General features: G+C 40.0%; 1 protein-coding gene across 20 annotated transcripts in view; it reads right to left on the bottom strand.

Moving 5' to 3' along the window:
* Positions 1-17,653, bottom strand: part of Cask (calcium/calmodulin dependent serine protein kinase) — a 332,948-nt gene that overhangs the window by 95,745 nt on the left and 219,550 nt on the right. For all 20 annotated transcript variants that reach the window (XM_076561547.1, XM_015995775.3, XM_015995781.3 and 17 more), the window contains exons 7-9: positions 16,099-16,274; positions 10,255-10,377; positions 4,199-4,282 (exon numbers count right to left, since the gene is read on the bottom strand). In XM_076561547.1, the coding sequence (XP_076417662.1) occupies positions 4,199-4,282; positions 10,255-10,377; positions 16,099-16,274 (383 nt within the window). The remainder of the gene's footprint in view (positions 1-4,198; positions 4,283-10,254; positions 10,378-16,098; positions 16,275-17,653) is intronic.

Raw genomic sequence — 17,653 nt, 5'->3', positions numbered from 1 at the left:
GACTGAAGAGCAAGGCAGCTGAGTACTAACGCTCATCTCTTGTCTTCCGGACTGTGGACCCAGCACGACTCCTTTCCTCACACACTTGCTGGCATGTCCCCACACACTCCAACAGCACGCCAAGGTAAACCCAGCTTTCCTGAAGCTGTTTGGTCAGGGGGTTCTGTTGCAGCAATGAGACAGCAGCTAACATATCACTTAAGGAGTCCACACTTCAGAGCACAGCTCCTCTTCACAGCCTACATAACACAGTCTTCTGACACATCAGCAGTACATCTCCCTTTACTCAGTCTTACTTTCTCCCAGGAATAGTAGTTTACACACCTTGTATTTCTTTTGTTGGATTTATTTCTGAACATTTCATTGTTATGCTGTAGTGAATAGACATGCTTCTTAACTTCTTCTTAAGACTGTTCATTGCTCATATATTTGTGTAGACACACACATGTATATATATATATATATATATATATATATATATATATATATATTTCACTTTTGTACTGATTCATAACCTATACTTGTTATGAACTTGTTCTTTCTAGTGAATTTCTTAGGATTTCCTATAATATGGAACTATGTCATCTACCAAGCCAATTTTATTTTCTTCCCAAATGGAAGCCTTTCTTTTCTTGTCTGAATATACTACAACCCAGTTATTTCTCTTTCTAATATGTTCTAGGTGATGCCTATCTGCTGGTCCAAAGGCCTCACATGAGAAGTGTAGAGTAGTTCCCCTCTTCCTTGGTTCTAGTAACTTACAATCTTGGTATGAAAACATGACAGGGAAAATCCCAGAAGTCAATATTTTATATGCTTTAAATGACCTTTACAATAGCATATTGCTATGAGTTACTGCTAGTCTTACTGTGCCTAATTTATTTACTATACTTTATCAGAAACATGTTTGCATATTAAAAACAGAAAAACTTTAGGCACCTAAGGGTCTTGCATGTTACACGGTGGCTTGTTACACGGTGGCTCTCTTACTTGAGGAAAATAGTGAGTGGCAAGGGAGTGAGTATAATTATAAGAACTTCCTGTAGATAATGTAAAGGAAAAAGGTGATCAAAATAAGTGATAGCATAAGTCTAAGCATAATTTTTTTGGAGGAAAAATAAGAACAGAGATTATTCAGTAAACATTTCAGTGTTTTATGCATTTTTTAAAGTTCCTAAGGGCTGGCAAGATTGCTCAGTGGCCAAAGGTGCCTGCCACCAAGCCTGAATATTTGAGTTCAATCCTGAGGACCCACATGGTGCAAGGAGAAAACTAACTCCCACAAATTGTCCTCCAACCTTCACATGCCTAGCATGGCATGTGTGTTCCCTTTCCTTCAGGCACACAAAATAAATAACTAAAAACTAATAAAAGTTCCTAAAAGCTCTAAAAATATTAAAGTTGAATGAATAGTAAGAATCTAAAATTGTATACAATGCTTATTCGGGAATTACAATCATTTATAGATTACTAAATCAAAGGTATAATAATAATAATAATAATAATAATAATAATAATAATAATAAATTAACAAAGAGCACAAAGTTAACAGTAAAAAACATCTTTGGAGCATTTACCACAGTCTGGTATTCTTCTAATTGGTGTAACAGTAACTCATTGAATCCACTACTCCCAGGAATTAGCAGCTACCACTCTGCATACTTTAACAGATAACGACACATATCAAGGTACAGAGACTTCCAATGAGGGAGGGTCAGATTGGGCGTTCACCAACCCATCACAGCTCAAGAGTGGCTCTTCTGTACTGCTATGTGCTTCTTACTTCTGCTACCCGTAACCAAAATTCAATAATCTGCTTTCAGCAAATTTTCTTTTTTAATTACATCTAAGGTAGTCTTAAAAATTAGGCTGCTGCACCATTGGGGGAACTTCAATCAGTGTCTGGGGTAAAAATGAGTGGGCACCTAGCTGTTCATTTGGGGAAATAAGCTGTGGGGTGGTAGGTGTTGTAAACCAGGGAAATTACAACCTTTGTTCTAGAGGTTCATAGGAGAGGCCTAAGGAGGAGGAGAATAAGCTCCCTGAGAGGGCAGGCATGGCATGTGTTAACCTGGCGGCTGACAATTCTCAGGAATGCAGCCTTGCCAGAAGCTGAAAACGAGCCCATAATGATTAGGCTGACGTTCCTAATTCTATGTTGCTTGGCTGGTCTTGAGACTTTAAATAGCCTGTAAAGGGATGTGGTAAATCCACATGATCCCTGTTTGTTGTGATAGTTTGGCCCTGTCCAAATGAATCTTAGTCACCAGTTTGGCTATTTTTGGTCTAAGTCTGCTTCTGTGGCACCAGGGGAAGAACATGTCTCCTGTGATGGGTGAACCCATGCCTGAGTGAAACCTCTGTATTTGGGCAAAGGAAGGTTCAATCTTGCATAGCACAATGTTATGTGAAGCCAAAGCAGGATCAAGGATTAAAGAGATTTAGAGAAACATTAAGAAAGAAGCACAGACACAATGTCTTTGGACAGTTGGACAGGAAGCTAACTGCAAAAGAGTTGACCAAATTTTACTTTGAATGATTAGATTTTCTTGTTTTTCATTTGATGGCTATACCAGTTTAGGCAGATGTCAAGGCAAAGATGTCAAGCCCTAAGAAACTTCATTGGCCAGGCGGTAGTGGTACACGCCTTTAATCCCAAGACTCAAGAGGCAGAGGCAGGCAGATCTCTGTGAGTTTGAGGCCAGCCTGCTCTACAGAGTGAGTTCCAGGACAGCCATGGCTACACAGAGAAACCCTGTCTTAAAAAAAAAAGAAACTTCTTTGGGCACTAGCTCAATGATGGCATATCATTAAAAATTATTCTTGCCAATGATTTTATGAAAGCAGATAGAGAAGAGCCAGTTTGAACTCCTGACAACAAGAAAATTAGGAGAAAAGCTTAAAAAAGAATGCTGATGTTAATAATGGTATGTGAAAAGTTCTCTTGCTGTTCAGCAGCATTCACCGATCAGTAGAATCTCCTACAAGGGTGGGAATGTTTTGTATCTGTGCTGTTCAGTACGGTAGCTCCTAGTCCACTGAGCACTTGAATCATGATGGTATGAATGGGAACAGGCACTTGGCTTTTTAAATTTTAAGTAACTTAAGTTCACATAGGTACATGTGGCTAATGGATACCATTTGGGGCATTTTAGCCTTCCATGGTACTATTATAACCTGAGGGTTTTCCCAAACATTTACATAAAATCTACCTCTATATAAAATCATTCATAATCTTCAAGGGGTGAAGATTAACAAATTAATAGTATTATAATTTAGGCCATCTGAAAATACTCAAGAAGCATTGTAGCTGGTAGGAGTCACGTGACTAGAGACCATTATCCAGTTAGCCACTTACTTACAGAACAGACTCAACACAATCGGCACTCCAGATCAAGTAAGCATCAATCATTCCCTCTGCATCTCTGCAGCCTGGTGCTGCTGCCCCACAGCATTTCCTTCCAGAGTGCAGACCTCCACCACCAAATGCTGGGTCTTTTTCAGAAAGGTCTGAACTACAATGCTCCCTGTGAAGGCCTTTATCATTTTGCCTTTTCACTGTTTGAGGCAGAGGATATGGAGAGTGGTAAGAAAACTAACTAGGAAAAATAAAGGACAGCAGGCGATCTGCAAACATTTTCTTATAGATTATGGTAGTGGGGCTTTCATTTATTGCTTTATGATGATTGTTCAACTCTGGATCCAGTGTTAACCCAGCTGCAGTTTCCAGTGAACTAAAATCACACTTAAAAATTTAAGGTCTTATTATCATGGTTAGTTTAACATTTTGAAGCAGTGTCTGATTATGTAGTCCAGGCTAGCCTGAAACTCATGAACCTCCTGCCTCAGTTTGTTTCAGTGGCGGGATTATAGCTATATGTCATGTTATATTTTCTGTCAAAATATTTATGTTTGAAAAAACGAAGCTTAGATTCATAATGTAACCATACCTCTGTTATGAATTTTAAAGACAAAACAAATCAAAAATATAATGTGCCTTCTAGTTGCTAAATTTTGTTTTGATTCCGACTGAAACATTAACTTAACATTTACTGAAATGGCAACAATTTTTAGAAATAATTTAGTTGCGGCAAAAATAATGGCTGACAATGAGGATGTGTCTGTAGGGAACAAAGCAGAACAAAGGCATGACCACTAACCCCATCTAGTAGGCTTTTTGGTGGTTTTTCAAATTTACCTTTAGTTTCCTCCTCGCATTGAATTTCCGCAGCTGTTCCACTGTTTCTGGAAGATGAATTTTGTAGGCATAACGATCCCGCTCCTATAAAAGAAGATTATGATCATATACAACCACTGAAAAAAGTGAAGAAGCTTAACAGAAATTATGAAGGTCAAGTTTTAAGTGTGAAGTTTAGATTTAACTTTAGGAAATAGGTTATTTTATTCCATATACTGATGCACATTCTGAAACAAGGGCTATAAACAGTAAAATTGATGGCTAAATAGTATTTCTAGCAAGAATAAAGGACTAAAGTAATAGATTATTTAATTTTTAGACATGTGGCTAAAGTTATAATGGTTGTGAAAGTATGAAGCTGCCTTTTTCTACTTAATTTTTTTTTTAGCTAGCATGCGAAATAACAGATTTCATTATGACATTTTCCCACATCCATATATCATTGCACTGAGGTTGTCTTCATCATCAACTGTCAGGTAAAATGCGCACTAAAAAATGAAGTCTATACTGACTCAGCATTCGGCACTGTCCGGAATAACTGAACATCTAACTCAGCCACTTCCCCCACGCAGGGTCTGCTTCAGCTCTTGCCCAGAAAGAAATCATTTCCTTTGTAGCAGCCTTTTAGAATTCCAAAAGAGCAAATTAGAATTTTATTTTAGAAAAATGAAAGTAGATTCCTATCTTTCACTCTGCACAAAAGTCAACTCCAAATGAGTAAAAGACCTTAATGTGTGTGGCAGTGGTGGCACATGCCTTTAATCCCAGCACTCAGGAAAGCAGAGGCAGGAGGATCTATCTCTGTGAGTTCGAGGCCAGCCTGGTCTACAGAATGAGTTCCAGGACAGGCTCCAAAGCTACACAGAGAAATCCTCTCTGGAAAAACCAAAAGACCTTAATGTAAGACCTGAAATTCTGAAACCATTAGAGGAGAAAATAGGGAAAATACTTGAAAATATAGGCATAGGGAAGGTTTTTCTCAATAGGAATCTGGTCACTTAGGAAATAAGGTCAACAACTAACAAATGGGACCTCATGCTATTAAAAGGCTTCTGTACAGCAAAGGAAACTGTCAACTGACTGAAAAGGCAGCCTACAGAATGGGAGACAAATCTTTGCTGGCCAGACAGCTGACAGAGAAGTAGTATCTGAAATAAATAAAGGATTAACAAGAATTAAGAAACAGCAACTCAACAAATGGGCTAATGAAATGAACAGATTCCCAAAGATAAATAAATATGGTCAATAAATATTATGAAAAAAATGCTCAACCTCACTCGTCATTTGAGAAATTCAAGCCAGAACTAGCCAGAATGGCAGGCATTAAGCAAACAATTAACAAAGGTTGGGGTATTATTTACTGAGAGAGTGGTCGAAATAGAGCAAGTAACCAGCACCAAAGTTTAAGGAGTGAGAATGTGTGGAAATCCTGATAAAGAGCAAGCAGATGAATACATGCAGAGAGAATGCAGTGACGGGACAGTGGAGACAGATCAGATGGGAGGGATGATGAGGACGAGGCAGGCGAGGCTGGCTTTATTATGAGAGGGCAGGGACACAGGTGCTTGCTGCCAAGCCTCATGACTTGAGTTTGATCCCCAGAACCCACATGGAAGAAATCGAGAATCCACGCCAGAAGTATCCTCTGACCCCTCCCTCCAACGTGTGTCATGGCACACCATCCAAATAAATAAATAAATAAATAAATAAATAAATAAATAAATAAATAAATAAATAAATGTAAAACACCTTACATAGGAAACTCAGCCACTGTATGAATATACACCTAATTTCTCTAAGGAAGAGACAGAATGGCTGGCCATGTGACTGGGCTGTTTAATGTTTTAAGAGGTGGTCAAATGTACCCTTTACGTTCCCAGTAACAGCATGAGTTCCAGTTGCTCTATATCTTTGTCAACACTAGGTGTGGTTAGTCATTATTCATTTTTTGTTTATATTTATTTAACATGTATGAGTGTTTTGCCTACATGTTTGTGTATGCATGATGTGTGTGCAGTGTCTGTGGAGGCCAGAAGATGGCATCAGATTCTCTGGAACTGGAGTTACAGATCACCGTGAGCCACCATGTGAGTGCTGGGAATTGAACCTGAGCCATCTGGAAGAGCAGCCAGTGCTCTTAACTTCTGAACTTTCTGTCCAGCCCCAATAATTTTTGTTTTAGCCATTCTAACACAAGTGTACAGGGATTTCACTGTGGCATTATTTAGATTCCCCTAATGACTAATAATGTTGAGGAGCTTTGACTGTGCTTACCAGGCATCAGTGTATCTTTGTAAAAAAGTCTGCTCAAGGTTTTTTCCCATTTTATATTAGATTTTATGCTTTCTTATGGAGTTTTGAGAATTTGTTACATTCTTTAGATTAAGATCTTTATCGGATACATAATTTGGAAGGATTTATTCTCAGTTTACAGTTTGTTTTTCATTTTCTTAATACTGTCTCTCAAATAATAGAAGCTTTTAGTTCTGCATACATTTTGCAGGTAGAACAGAATGCTCTGACAGGCTGAACATGGGTAGTTTGAGGAAGAGGACACCATTACGCACCACAATTTTGAGCACAAGAAACTGAAGTCTGAGTCCAACTGTACTGGGAAGACTAGGGCAAGCACCTTGAAAGATGCATGTCTTGTTTGAATACATGGCAACAAATGGAGTTTAGAGTTGATTTTGAAAACACTTCCTACCTAATAGCATAAACACATTCCCTGGAGTGTTAGGTATTGGCAATCAGGAAAATAAAATGACTGCCTAGCGGAGAGTGGTGAGACAGAGAGAGCACATTTCATCACATGCTTCTGCTGCGTAAAACCCCGGGCAGGTTACCTGATGGAATGGCTAGAAGACTGAAAGCTGGAGAAAGGCAGGTAGATGTTCTAGGGATCCAGGCTTGCAGGAGAAAGCTTAGGCTGATATTGCTGCTATTTTCTTTATCCTCTTTTACTTCAGCTTTGATTCCTGACATATCCTAGCCTAGGTATAAGGCTGCAGCCCAAAAAGTCAAAGGACAAATAACACTGACCAAATGATCCCTGAGAAAAGCCCAATGGAGAAGAGGATATCTGTGCAGGATAGAACCTTGGGCTATTTCACAGCCTGGCTCTGTCTTCCTTTCAGACTAGGAAGTTCACTACAGCCGTGACCCTGAACTCTGTCTGTACTTAATCCTACAGTTGTTGGGATGGATATTCATTGCAAGTATCATTAATCAGATATATAAAGATATTAAACAGGTGCAAGTCAACAACTATAAGGCATTCATATGTTACTTGGTTTAATACTCAGATTCTTTGTCCACATGGAATAAATAAGAAAGACCGTTTTTTTTTTTTTTTTTAAACTAAAGAAATAATTCTTTTGCTCTTATTTTTGACTCAAAACAATGATACTTTTGACTTTGGACACCCTTTATTACAAGAATTTTCATCATTCTTTTCTTTACTTTGTACTTATTGAGGGCATTTTCCTTAAGCCCTGGCTTACATTTTAGCCATCCTAAACGAACATAACTTACACCCACTGTAATGAGACACATATGTACATGAACAAGGGCTAAATGTAAGATAAAGTTGTTCCTTCCAGATAGATGAGCTCCTCACTAATGGACTTCTTTATCTCCAGATGACACATAAGCCATGAGAATAACCAGTAGTTCAAACATGGCAAGTGACTCTGAGTTTAGCTTTTCAGATTTTTCCTTTTATGTTACTGACATTTTAAAACATTTTGGAGCCAGAAATCCATTTTGTATGGAGCTCAGACTACTTAAGATGAGAACTATAATCATTGGTAGAGACAAGAATTTCCAGAAAGAAATATGTTATTAACCAAGATAAGCTTTGATAAAGAAAGTCGCTGTAACTGTATAATGCTAAGACGCTTTTTTAAAGCATCTTAAAAATGACTATTGTCCTTATTTGGCATTAAAAGTAACTTCTAAATGACAAAAGATCTTCATTGGAAAAAACAAGAGAAGCAAAGAAAGAGTAGGAATCTTCTAAGGTGTTCATTTTATATCAGGAAGAAAAATACTAAGAAAGTAAAAAAATATTAAAGAATTGATTCTTTGCTAGGAAAATCAGAAATATTAGTATTAAAATATCAAAAGGTTGAATACATATTTCAAAAGTAATATTCTTTTTAATGTTACTGGGACTATACTCGGGATTTTATGCATGCTAGGAAAGTGCTCTATCGTTGAATAATAACCCTCAGTGAAGAAGTAATATTTCCAAGGAGAATCAAGATTCACTGAAATGCCAAAATTGCCCTATAATATTATTCCATGTCATCATCACCAGGAATACATATTAATCAATATTTTTATATATCTTAGTATCTTGCATAAGCTTGGAGGAAGCAGCACGGTACAATAGTAGCCAGGAAAGATTTTACCAAGCAACTGGTATCTAAATAAGGATCTGAAGATGGTGAGGAACAAACCCCAAAGTGACCTAAGGAAGAATATTCTAGGCAAAGGGTATGACTAATACAGGAGAGTTGAGGCAATGATGTATCTGTGGTCTGAGGGTCAGCAAGGAGACCAGAATTATAGAAACCGAGGCTCAGGAGACTAGGACAGGGTAAAATCAGAAAAGTATCAGGAAACCCAGTTAGATAGCAGGTCAAGGAAGAATACTTCAGGAGAGGGGCCTAGATTCAGGCCTCATCATGTAAAGACACTTAAAGGCAGTAAAACTCAAGGAGGTCTTCCAGGTATACAGTGAGATGCAGAAGAAGACGAGGAGCAAGGACGGAGGCCAGTCAGTGGCACAGCCATGTGATATGGTAGGGAAGGAAACGAGGACAAATCAGCAAGATCTGAGGAGACACAGCCAGACAAGCAGAAGGGAAACAGAGGGCAGATACCCTGGGAGCCAAGGGAAGAAAAGTTCCAGGACATGGAACTTTGTCAACAGACCAATAAGGTCTGGCCCTGGGATCTGAGCATTAGACTTAGCAATGTGAAGGTTAGTAGTGACTAGACAAGAGCTGTTTTTCTTTTGAGTTTTTGAGATTCTGGACTTCAAACTAAGGGCCTTGCCCATGCTAGGCAAGAACTCTACTGAGCCATACCCATTGCCAATAAGAGCTGTTTTAGTGGGGTTGGCAGCAGTGAGATCCTGACTGGTATGAGTTCAAGAGAAAGGTATGGCAGAAATTGGAGAAATGGGTACATATAATTCTTATTAGTTTTGCAATTGAGTGAACCAAGGATTGGGGGCAGAAGCTGGAAATGTTTGTAGGAGCAAGAGAAGGCAGATGTGCATACATACATGTGAATGTAAACAATAAAAACAAATCATAACACATCAGACCCCAAAGGTCCAGAAACCTGATAATGTGGGAAAGAAGGAAGTGGCTGGACCAATGCCATCTAATTAGTGAGAGGGACAGGGACAGGACATAGAACATGAATGATGGGCTGGGGTAGGCTGAACTAAATAAAGTCTTGCTTCTAGCAGTGACAACGTCTGTGACTGAGGGCAAAATTCTGAACCTCTCTGAGGATGTATTCTTCCTTATAAAGCAAGAATTTCCTGGAATTACAGCACAATGTTTTAATGAAACAATACCATTTTCTGATGTCTTAAGATATGATTTTCCTTAACCCAGAAAAATGGGATACAAAAACACTTGAAATGTATCTTCCCCCTAGAACAGTGAATCTATACCTGGTGCCTACTGAAAACCAGTGAAGTCCTACAGAGTACAGAGCTGCACCCACAATAAAGCTAATGTGAGATAACATGGTCACTTCAGCTGTTCCTTTTCATCTTTGGTACATGTGTTGCCAGACAACAGCCCGTCTTCACTCACAGATTCTGTCTTAACCTGCTTTTGTGCCCTGTCCAACAGCTGAACATCTTACATGTCTCTGACAGGGTGCAAGGCAGCAAGCAAGATGGACAAAACTGAAGGAAAGGCTGAGAAACAAGCCAAGAGAGAAAAGGTCCATCATCTTCCAGGGTGGTGCACTGTGGCTGCCGCTAGTCTTTAAGCACAGTGTGCATGGTGACCCGTGAGCGCAGGTACCTTAAGCCATGGGTGATTGAGCGCCTCATAAACAGTGATCCTTTCAGCGGGATCCAGCATCAGCATGCGGCGAACTAGGTCTTTGGCACTTTCAGAGATATGGCTCCACTGCCTTGGATTCATCTGGGGAGGAAACAAGGAAAGCGCCACAGTTATCTTCAAGAAGTCCACGCTTATCATTATTTACTCTTCTATAATCTATACTATTTCTTTTTCTTTCTTTTTTTTTTTTTTTTTTTGGTTTTTTGAGACAGGGTTTCTCTGTGTAGCTTTGCGCCTTTCCTGGAACTCACTTGGTAGCCCAGGCTGGCCTCCAACTCACAGAGATCCGCCTGGCTTTGCCTCCCGAGTGCTAGGATTAAAGGCGTGCGCCACCACCGCCCAGCTAATCTATACTATTTCAATGTAACATCTCAGAACAAATAACAGATTGGAAGACCTGTTTTCTGAGGAAGAAGAAAGCATATGCAATGCTTTGTGATTTTTTTCTCCATTATATGAGGGTTTGTATCAGCTATTATTCTGCTGGGGCTGCTACATTGTAATATTTTCAATATTTAAAAGGTAGAATGCCCATTATTCTGGTTTCTAGTTTTGATTTTGATCTAAAAAGGGTACAATACATTGATCTACAAAGTACTGAAATAAATTTGAAATGAAAAGAATCAAAGAAAGATTCTTTTTTTTTGAGATAAGGTTTCCCTAAGCCCAGGATGGACCAGAACTCACTCTGTAGCCTGGGCTGACCTTGAACTTCTAGTTGCTTTTTCCATAGGCTCTTGAGCACAGGCATTACAGATCTGTCCCACCACACCGGCTAAATAAAGTTTTAAAAGCGATGTCTGCAAATACTGGGATCAGGTGCTGAGTGTGGTATTCACCACTACAATCTTAGCAACTGGGAGGCTAAGGCAAGGGAATTGTGAGTTTAAGGTCAGCCTAGGTTGGATAGAAATTCTGAGAGAGAGAGTGAGAGAGAGAGAGAGAGAGAGAGAGAGAGAGAGAGAGAGAGAGAGAGAGAGAGAGAGAGAGAGAGGAGAGAAGAAGAAGAAGAAGAAGAAGAAGAAGAAGAAGAAGAAGAAGAAGAAGAAGAAGAAGAAGAAGAAGAAGAAGAAGAAAAGAAAGATGCGTACATAAGCCCTACAACAAAATTGGGAGCAACATTAATTGTGAAGCTATGAAGATTCATTAATTGGATATTATGATCACAGTATTCAAAATCTAAGGAAAAATACTATCATCATAACCCTGCAAAATAGCCAATTCCACTAGTATACTCTATTCAGTGAAGTCACTTCTTTCTTTTAGAGATGAGACAACCAATTCATGTGGTAAAATTGAATAAAACCAAACAGTAAGAATTACGAGTTTTCCAAAAGTCTTCTGATAATGGCTGTGAACCTTTGAGGCAAAAGCTGGAAGGCTCCTGGGGAAGGGGATATGTCTAAGCCCAGCAATGAGAAAAACATTCAAGGAACATGCTCAGAGCTTGGAGTTGGGAAGGGAAGTGGGAACAGGAGGTAGTGACGGAGGTAGATCTTATTCCCAGTTCAACACCAGGAAGTTGCCTGATCGAATGACCATATGGAAGCTGCTTGATGCCAGGTGCTTCATGTAGTATTGCAGCTTTTGTAACTGTTGCTGTTGTTTTTCAGTGTGGGAGACACAACCCTGGTCCTCACACATGCAAGGCCAAGTGCTTTGCTAAGGAGCTACATCTCTGGCTCAGTGTGCTGGCCTTAACCAGTAGAGATTTATGGCACCTCTTAAGAGAAAATGATGGAGAATGAATACAGCGATTTAAAGCCAAATGAAATCACAGTACTTGCATCATAGCATAAAGGAATCACTCCAATTTGGCCAAGGGCTAGCAATAGATACCAAGCTTTGGCTCAGATGAGGCTTTGAACTTACAGATGGGGAGGGAAAAGCATCTTCATGCTAGGGAGAGCTCTTACAATTGAAGGATGTTCTATATTCCTCTTCTTATAGGCAAAATTACAAAAGCAACCATTTTCATTTGTTGAATTTTGTGACATAACTGTCATAAGACTGCCTCAATATTGTCGTCCTACTGGAATTGTGGTCAATGTCCATGCTTGAAAGTGGTGACTAATTAGGCAGGACCTAGATGGTTATGCTCCCTTGCTGTTCCCCCCTCCCCCTCCCCAACTTGACACAGACTAGAGTTATTTGGGAAGGGGAAGCTCAATTGAGAAAATGCCTCCATCAGATTAGCTGTAGGTAAGTCTGTAGGGATTTTCTTGATTAATGATTGATGTGGGAGGGGAGGGCCCAGGCCACATTCCATGGTCCTGAGTTGTATAAAAAAGCAGACTGAGCAAGCCACGTGACACAAGCCCATAAGCAACATTCCTCCATGGTGTCTGCTTCACTTCCTGCCTCCAAGTTCCTGTGTTGGCTTCCCCCCACTGATGGACTGTAACCTGAAAGGCAAATAAACCCTTTCCCCCACAACTTGCTGATGGTCATGGTATTTCATCACAGTAGTTGAAAACTAAGACACCCTTCTTCCCTTTCTTGGGGCTCATGTGATCTTCAAAATCTGATTTTTTTTTCTTGGCAAATGAAAAGATCTGAAAGTGGTGGCTATGAATTTTGAAGAAATGGTTTGGAATGGTAACTCCCTGCTCTTTTTATGAGGACATCTGGCACTGACAACACAGTCCTTCAGCTGGCAAAATTAGATAAAACTGAGTTATCGGGGCAAAACAACTGGGTTAGAAAACAGGCATTTCTTTGAAATGCTAGCATGTATTCCAGTTAATAGTATTCTCTGACATCTACCTTAAAAGAGCAAGTAAGGGCAGAGTGATGGCATGTGGGGAGAAGGACAAATCCTGAGTGTTTTCTCTCCTACACAGAAGCTAGATTTAAAACACAGACATGCCAGGAAAGCAGAAGGGGGGCTACTAGGAGGAAGGGGACCAGAGGAGGGAGGAGGGGGGGGGAAAGGGTGGGTAATGGAGGAGCAAATGTGAGCAAATTTATATGTACAAAAATCTCATATGGAAACCCACTGTTTTGTATACTAGCCAAAATTTAATAAGAAAATAGAAAAAAGGATCAAGCAAGTCAGTACATGAGAATGAGGTCTAAGCCTCATTCTGAAGAGCAGGAGCAGCTCCCAACCGAGCCATACCACACTTAGAAGATGTCATCGAGTTTTTCTTACAGATGTCCAAGATCAGGGCTTTACTGCTTCTTTTGCTAAGTACCATCAGGATGTCAAAGTGATTTTTGTTTTTGAGATGTTTTGGAATAACCTAAAAGTCTGTGAGATGCAGAATAAGATTGCAATGTATTGCTTATTGAAGCTGAGGGCTCTGCCCTATCCTTGTGTGATCGATTATTTCCATACTAAAGAAGCAGCAGTGCATATTGATAGAGTCGTATCACAGCATGTAAAAAAATAATGACAAGGTCCATGAAGTTCACAGAGGTGGCGGAAATGGACCTATACTTTAAACTGCTGATGAAAACCTGGGCCCTTTGTAAAAGAAGCCTTGAAGACAAACAAGAAGTGAGATTAGCCAAATAAGTGGGAAATACACTGTAAGGTGCAAAGCTTCAAGTATTTAAAGCATTGAATACTTATTTCTATACCTTGGTACAGAAATTATGGTATAGCTGCTACCTTATCACTTCCTATAATATTGCCACCATTCGCTAGGAATAGGAAACTTTAAAATAACTTAATTTTTGGACAGTATAAAAAGTACAAATTTCTTACCAAGGCATAAAAATAGGTATTCATGCTTTAAAAATAGACAAAGTCAAATACCAGACACTGTTGGAATGAAGCGCATTGCCTTGGAAACGAGGAAGTTAGCAACTGAACAAATACAAAGGAAGAATTCTATTATTAGCAAATGCTTATAACTCAAAAAGGCAGGTGGGAGATTTTATTATATGGTAAGTACGCCATCAACTGCTGAGAAGATTTAGTGAAGTGCCCAGGGCAGTTCTGGGTGCATATGAAGTGCTGTGTCTCAGCTGCTATCATTGCTGTTATTCTTATTAACCTGGTACTTGCTTCATATAGCCTTGGCTAGTCTGGAGCTTTCTATGCAGACGAGGCTAGCCTCAAACTCATAGAGTTCCTCTTGCCTCAGACTCCCAAGTGCTGGGGTTAAAAGCATCACCACCATGCCTGGCCCTTGGTGCATTTTCAACTGAGTTTCTTCTATAATTTCATTCAACCAGAAAGCCCAGTCTATGTATTTCTGACAAGTGCTTACAATCTCCAAGGACAGGAGAGCAACGGCTAATAAGCAACCTCCTAGAGTATTCAGTTACCTTGAAAGTAGTGCTTTATTTACTAGTGGGCAATTGAATCTAAGAGAAGCAGAAAAAGATGTATTTACAACTTCTTTCTGTTTCAGAAGGATACTGTTTGCTCTTATGAGCTGACAGTGCACAGGCAAACAAACGAAATTATTCACTATTTTCACCTCCATGTGCTTTCATTATAGTTTAAAGGATGAGGTTGCGACTCTGAAACTACTTTTCCACATTATGGGCTAGAAAGATGACTGAACTGTTAAGAGTGAGTATTGCTGTTGCCGAGAACCTGCACTCAATTCCCAGCTTCCACATGAGGCTCCTAACAGCCACCTGCAGCTCCAGTGGCTGAGAACTGATGTCTCTGGCCTTCACTGACACTTGCTCTCTGGTGCACATACTCCACCCCCCCCCCAAACTCATACATACACATAATTAAAAATCAAACAAATCTTTAAAAATTATGACATTACTGACAAAATGAAAAGAAAATGTTAGTGGCCTCAGTTTGGGAGTCTAGTGTTACATAAACTTGTATTTGGTCTTATGTTACCAGGCATGGCACAAAATGAAGCAATTGATTCAGCTGAATAGAAAATACAAGCTTCAGTGCCTTGACCAGAGGCATACAGACGCTCACAGTTTCAGATCCTACCAGCTACATGTGTTGGAATATGGCTAGAAATGTAGGGAGAATTGGGACTGTGAAGGGGCTTTCGGCTTACGTATTTCGGAGACTCCTTAGGTCTTTTTTGATCTAGCCCTCCACAATGTCAGTAATAGCATTATTTTTTTATAAATAATAAAAGCAGTAATCTGGTAGTTACAGGGCAATGATAATATCTGAGGCTTTCAATGCATAGTAGCTCCAGAATGTGAATGTTTAAGTCATATCAAAATGTCTCTAAACTGGGGCTGAAGAGACGGCTTAGCTCTTCTGGAGGACCTGAGTTTGGGTGAGAGCATCTCCACTGGTGGCTCATCACTGCCTGTAACTCTAGCTCCAGGGGATTCAACACCTCTCTGGCCTCTGCAGGCACCTGCATTCACATGCAGACACATACACAAAATTAAAGTAATAAAAAGAAATTCTTTAGAGAAAATACCTCCGAATTGTTATCATGAAACATGGTTGTGATGTTCACATGTCAGTTTACTCTGACTTTTTTTTTGCTATATTGGTGGAAATTTAAAACTAGGATAAGAAATGACTTAAAGTACCTGAGTGAAATTTCCATTTGAATATTATAAATTAAGAAAAAAGCTTTAAGAATAAAGGCCTTTTCTTAACTCTATAAAAAAGGCCCATAGAAGAAGTCTGCTTCTCATTGAGTTCAACTCATGGTGACTCAAACTTATTCAGATCCCACTGTGCTCCACAAGACTGCTGGGTCCCTGATGTCAACACAGATCTTTGCTATGGTGGGGTGGGTACCTAGGTGGCAGTCAGGTGGTGAGCAAAGACAGACAGTAGCTTTAAAACAACACCTTTTGGGGTCTTTTAAATCTGAGTGGAAAATAAAAACCATAATCCATTACCTTATATTTTCCTTTAATAATGCCTTCAAACAATCTTTCCTTGGTTCCGTAGAAAGGCAAACAGCCACTGAGCAGGATGAAAAGGATCACGCCACAGCCCCAGACATCGACAGGCTTTCCGTAAGGCTCTCTCTTGACTACTTCTGGGGCCATAAAATGAGGTGTTCCAACACGTCCTAGATTTAAAACAACAACATTATAGAAAACTGGTTTTATAAAATGAAGGTTTTTTTTCCTACTTGAAACCTGAAAGTAAAAAAGCAATATCGGATGGGCGATGGCCCAGCACTTGGGAGGCAGAGGGAGGTGGGTCTCTGTGAATTCAAGGGCAGCCTGGTCTACAAAGTGAGTCCCAGGACAGCCAGGGCTACACAGAGAAGCCCAGTCTCTCAAACAAACAAACAAACAAACAAACAAACAAACAACAAAAACCAATATCAGTCTGAATGAAAAATTTACCAATATCAGTGTTTTCCTACCACTTTTTTCCCCTTATAAGAGGAATTCATGGAAGGAAAAAATAGTTTATCTGACCACTTTTTGAAAACACATGGTCTAGAACAGGACCCTGGTACTCTTCTCTGGATTCTGCATGTTATATAGTAGGTCTTTTATTTCTTGCTTCTTCAAGGAGTTTAAACGTTCTAATTTAGAGTGGGGGCAGGGAAGAGTGAGTTGACTGAGCCTGCACCTGTTGGGGAAGAGGTGGAAGGCCCACTTGGATAGAGGCAGGGGCAGGGGCAGGGAGAGGGTGTAAGTGAGCAAACATTGGATGGCAAAAGGGTTACTTTGAATTTATTAGGTTGACTGTAGCAGTTCTCAATGGCTACTGGAACGGGAATTAGCTCACTCCTAATGTTAACATTTGAAGAGAATTGAGAGCAAACAGATGGCATGCCCTAAAGCAAAATCAGGAACTCCCTCCCATGCAATCCTCCTGTGTTTGTTGTTGTTTTTTGAAACAGGGTTCCTCTGTGTAATGACCTTGGCAGCCCTGGAACTCTCTTTGTAGCCCAGGCTGGCCTCGAACTCACTGAGATCCGCCTGCCTCTGCCTCCCGAGTGCTGGGATCAAAAGCGTACATACCCGGCTCATAGGATTTGAGTGTCTAAGTATCATCTGACTCTTTGACTCTCATCTTGAAACAATTTTCCTTTTTCCTCCCTCTGGTACTAGCTGCTTGCACATTATAAGCATCTTTAACTGAGTACCCTCAAGACAGTCTTTTCCTCTCTGGAGGAGTAAAAGGCTTAAACTCTAGGGAAAGGACTTGGGGGTGAGCCACTGCCTACCAGACTTGGCAGCTCTTGTACATTTTGCAGGCCCAGCCCTGCCTTCCTTCCTCTGTCTGTTGGTTTGTCCGCCTGTCTCTTCTCATGCTGAATCCAAGATCATCTTTACTTTGAAGATTGCAAAAGACTTTATCTCACTGCGGTCCAGAGCCTAAGAAATCTTTTAGTCCATCTACACAGCATATATCGCAAAGGCCTGTTTGGTGGTTATCAAACTCAGCTGGGATGGAGAGGGCCAAGGAGCTCCGCTGCAGATCATTCTG

Source organism: Peromyscus maniculatus, chromosome X, assembly GCF_049852395.1.
Source record: "Peromyscus maniculatus bairdii isolate BWxNUB_F1_BW_parent chromosome X, HU_Pman_BW_mat_3.1, whole genome shotgun sequence".
NCBI lineage: Eukaryota > Metazoa > Chordata > Mammalia > Rodentia > Cricetidae > Peromyscus > Peromyscus maniculatus.
The sequence above is the reverse complement of the archived record's forward strand: the minus strand, read 5'-3'. Positions and strand labels throughout refer to the sequence as shown.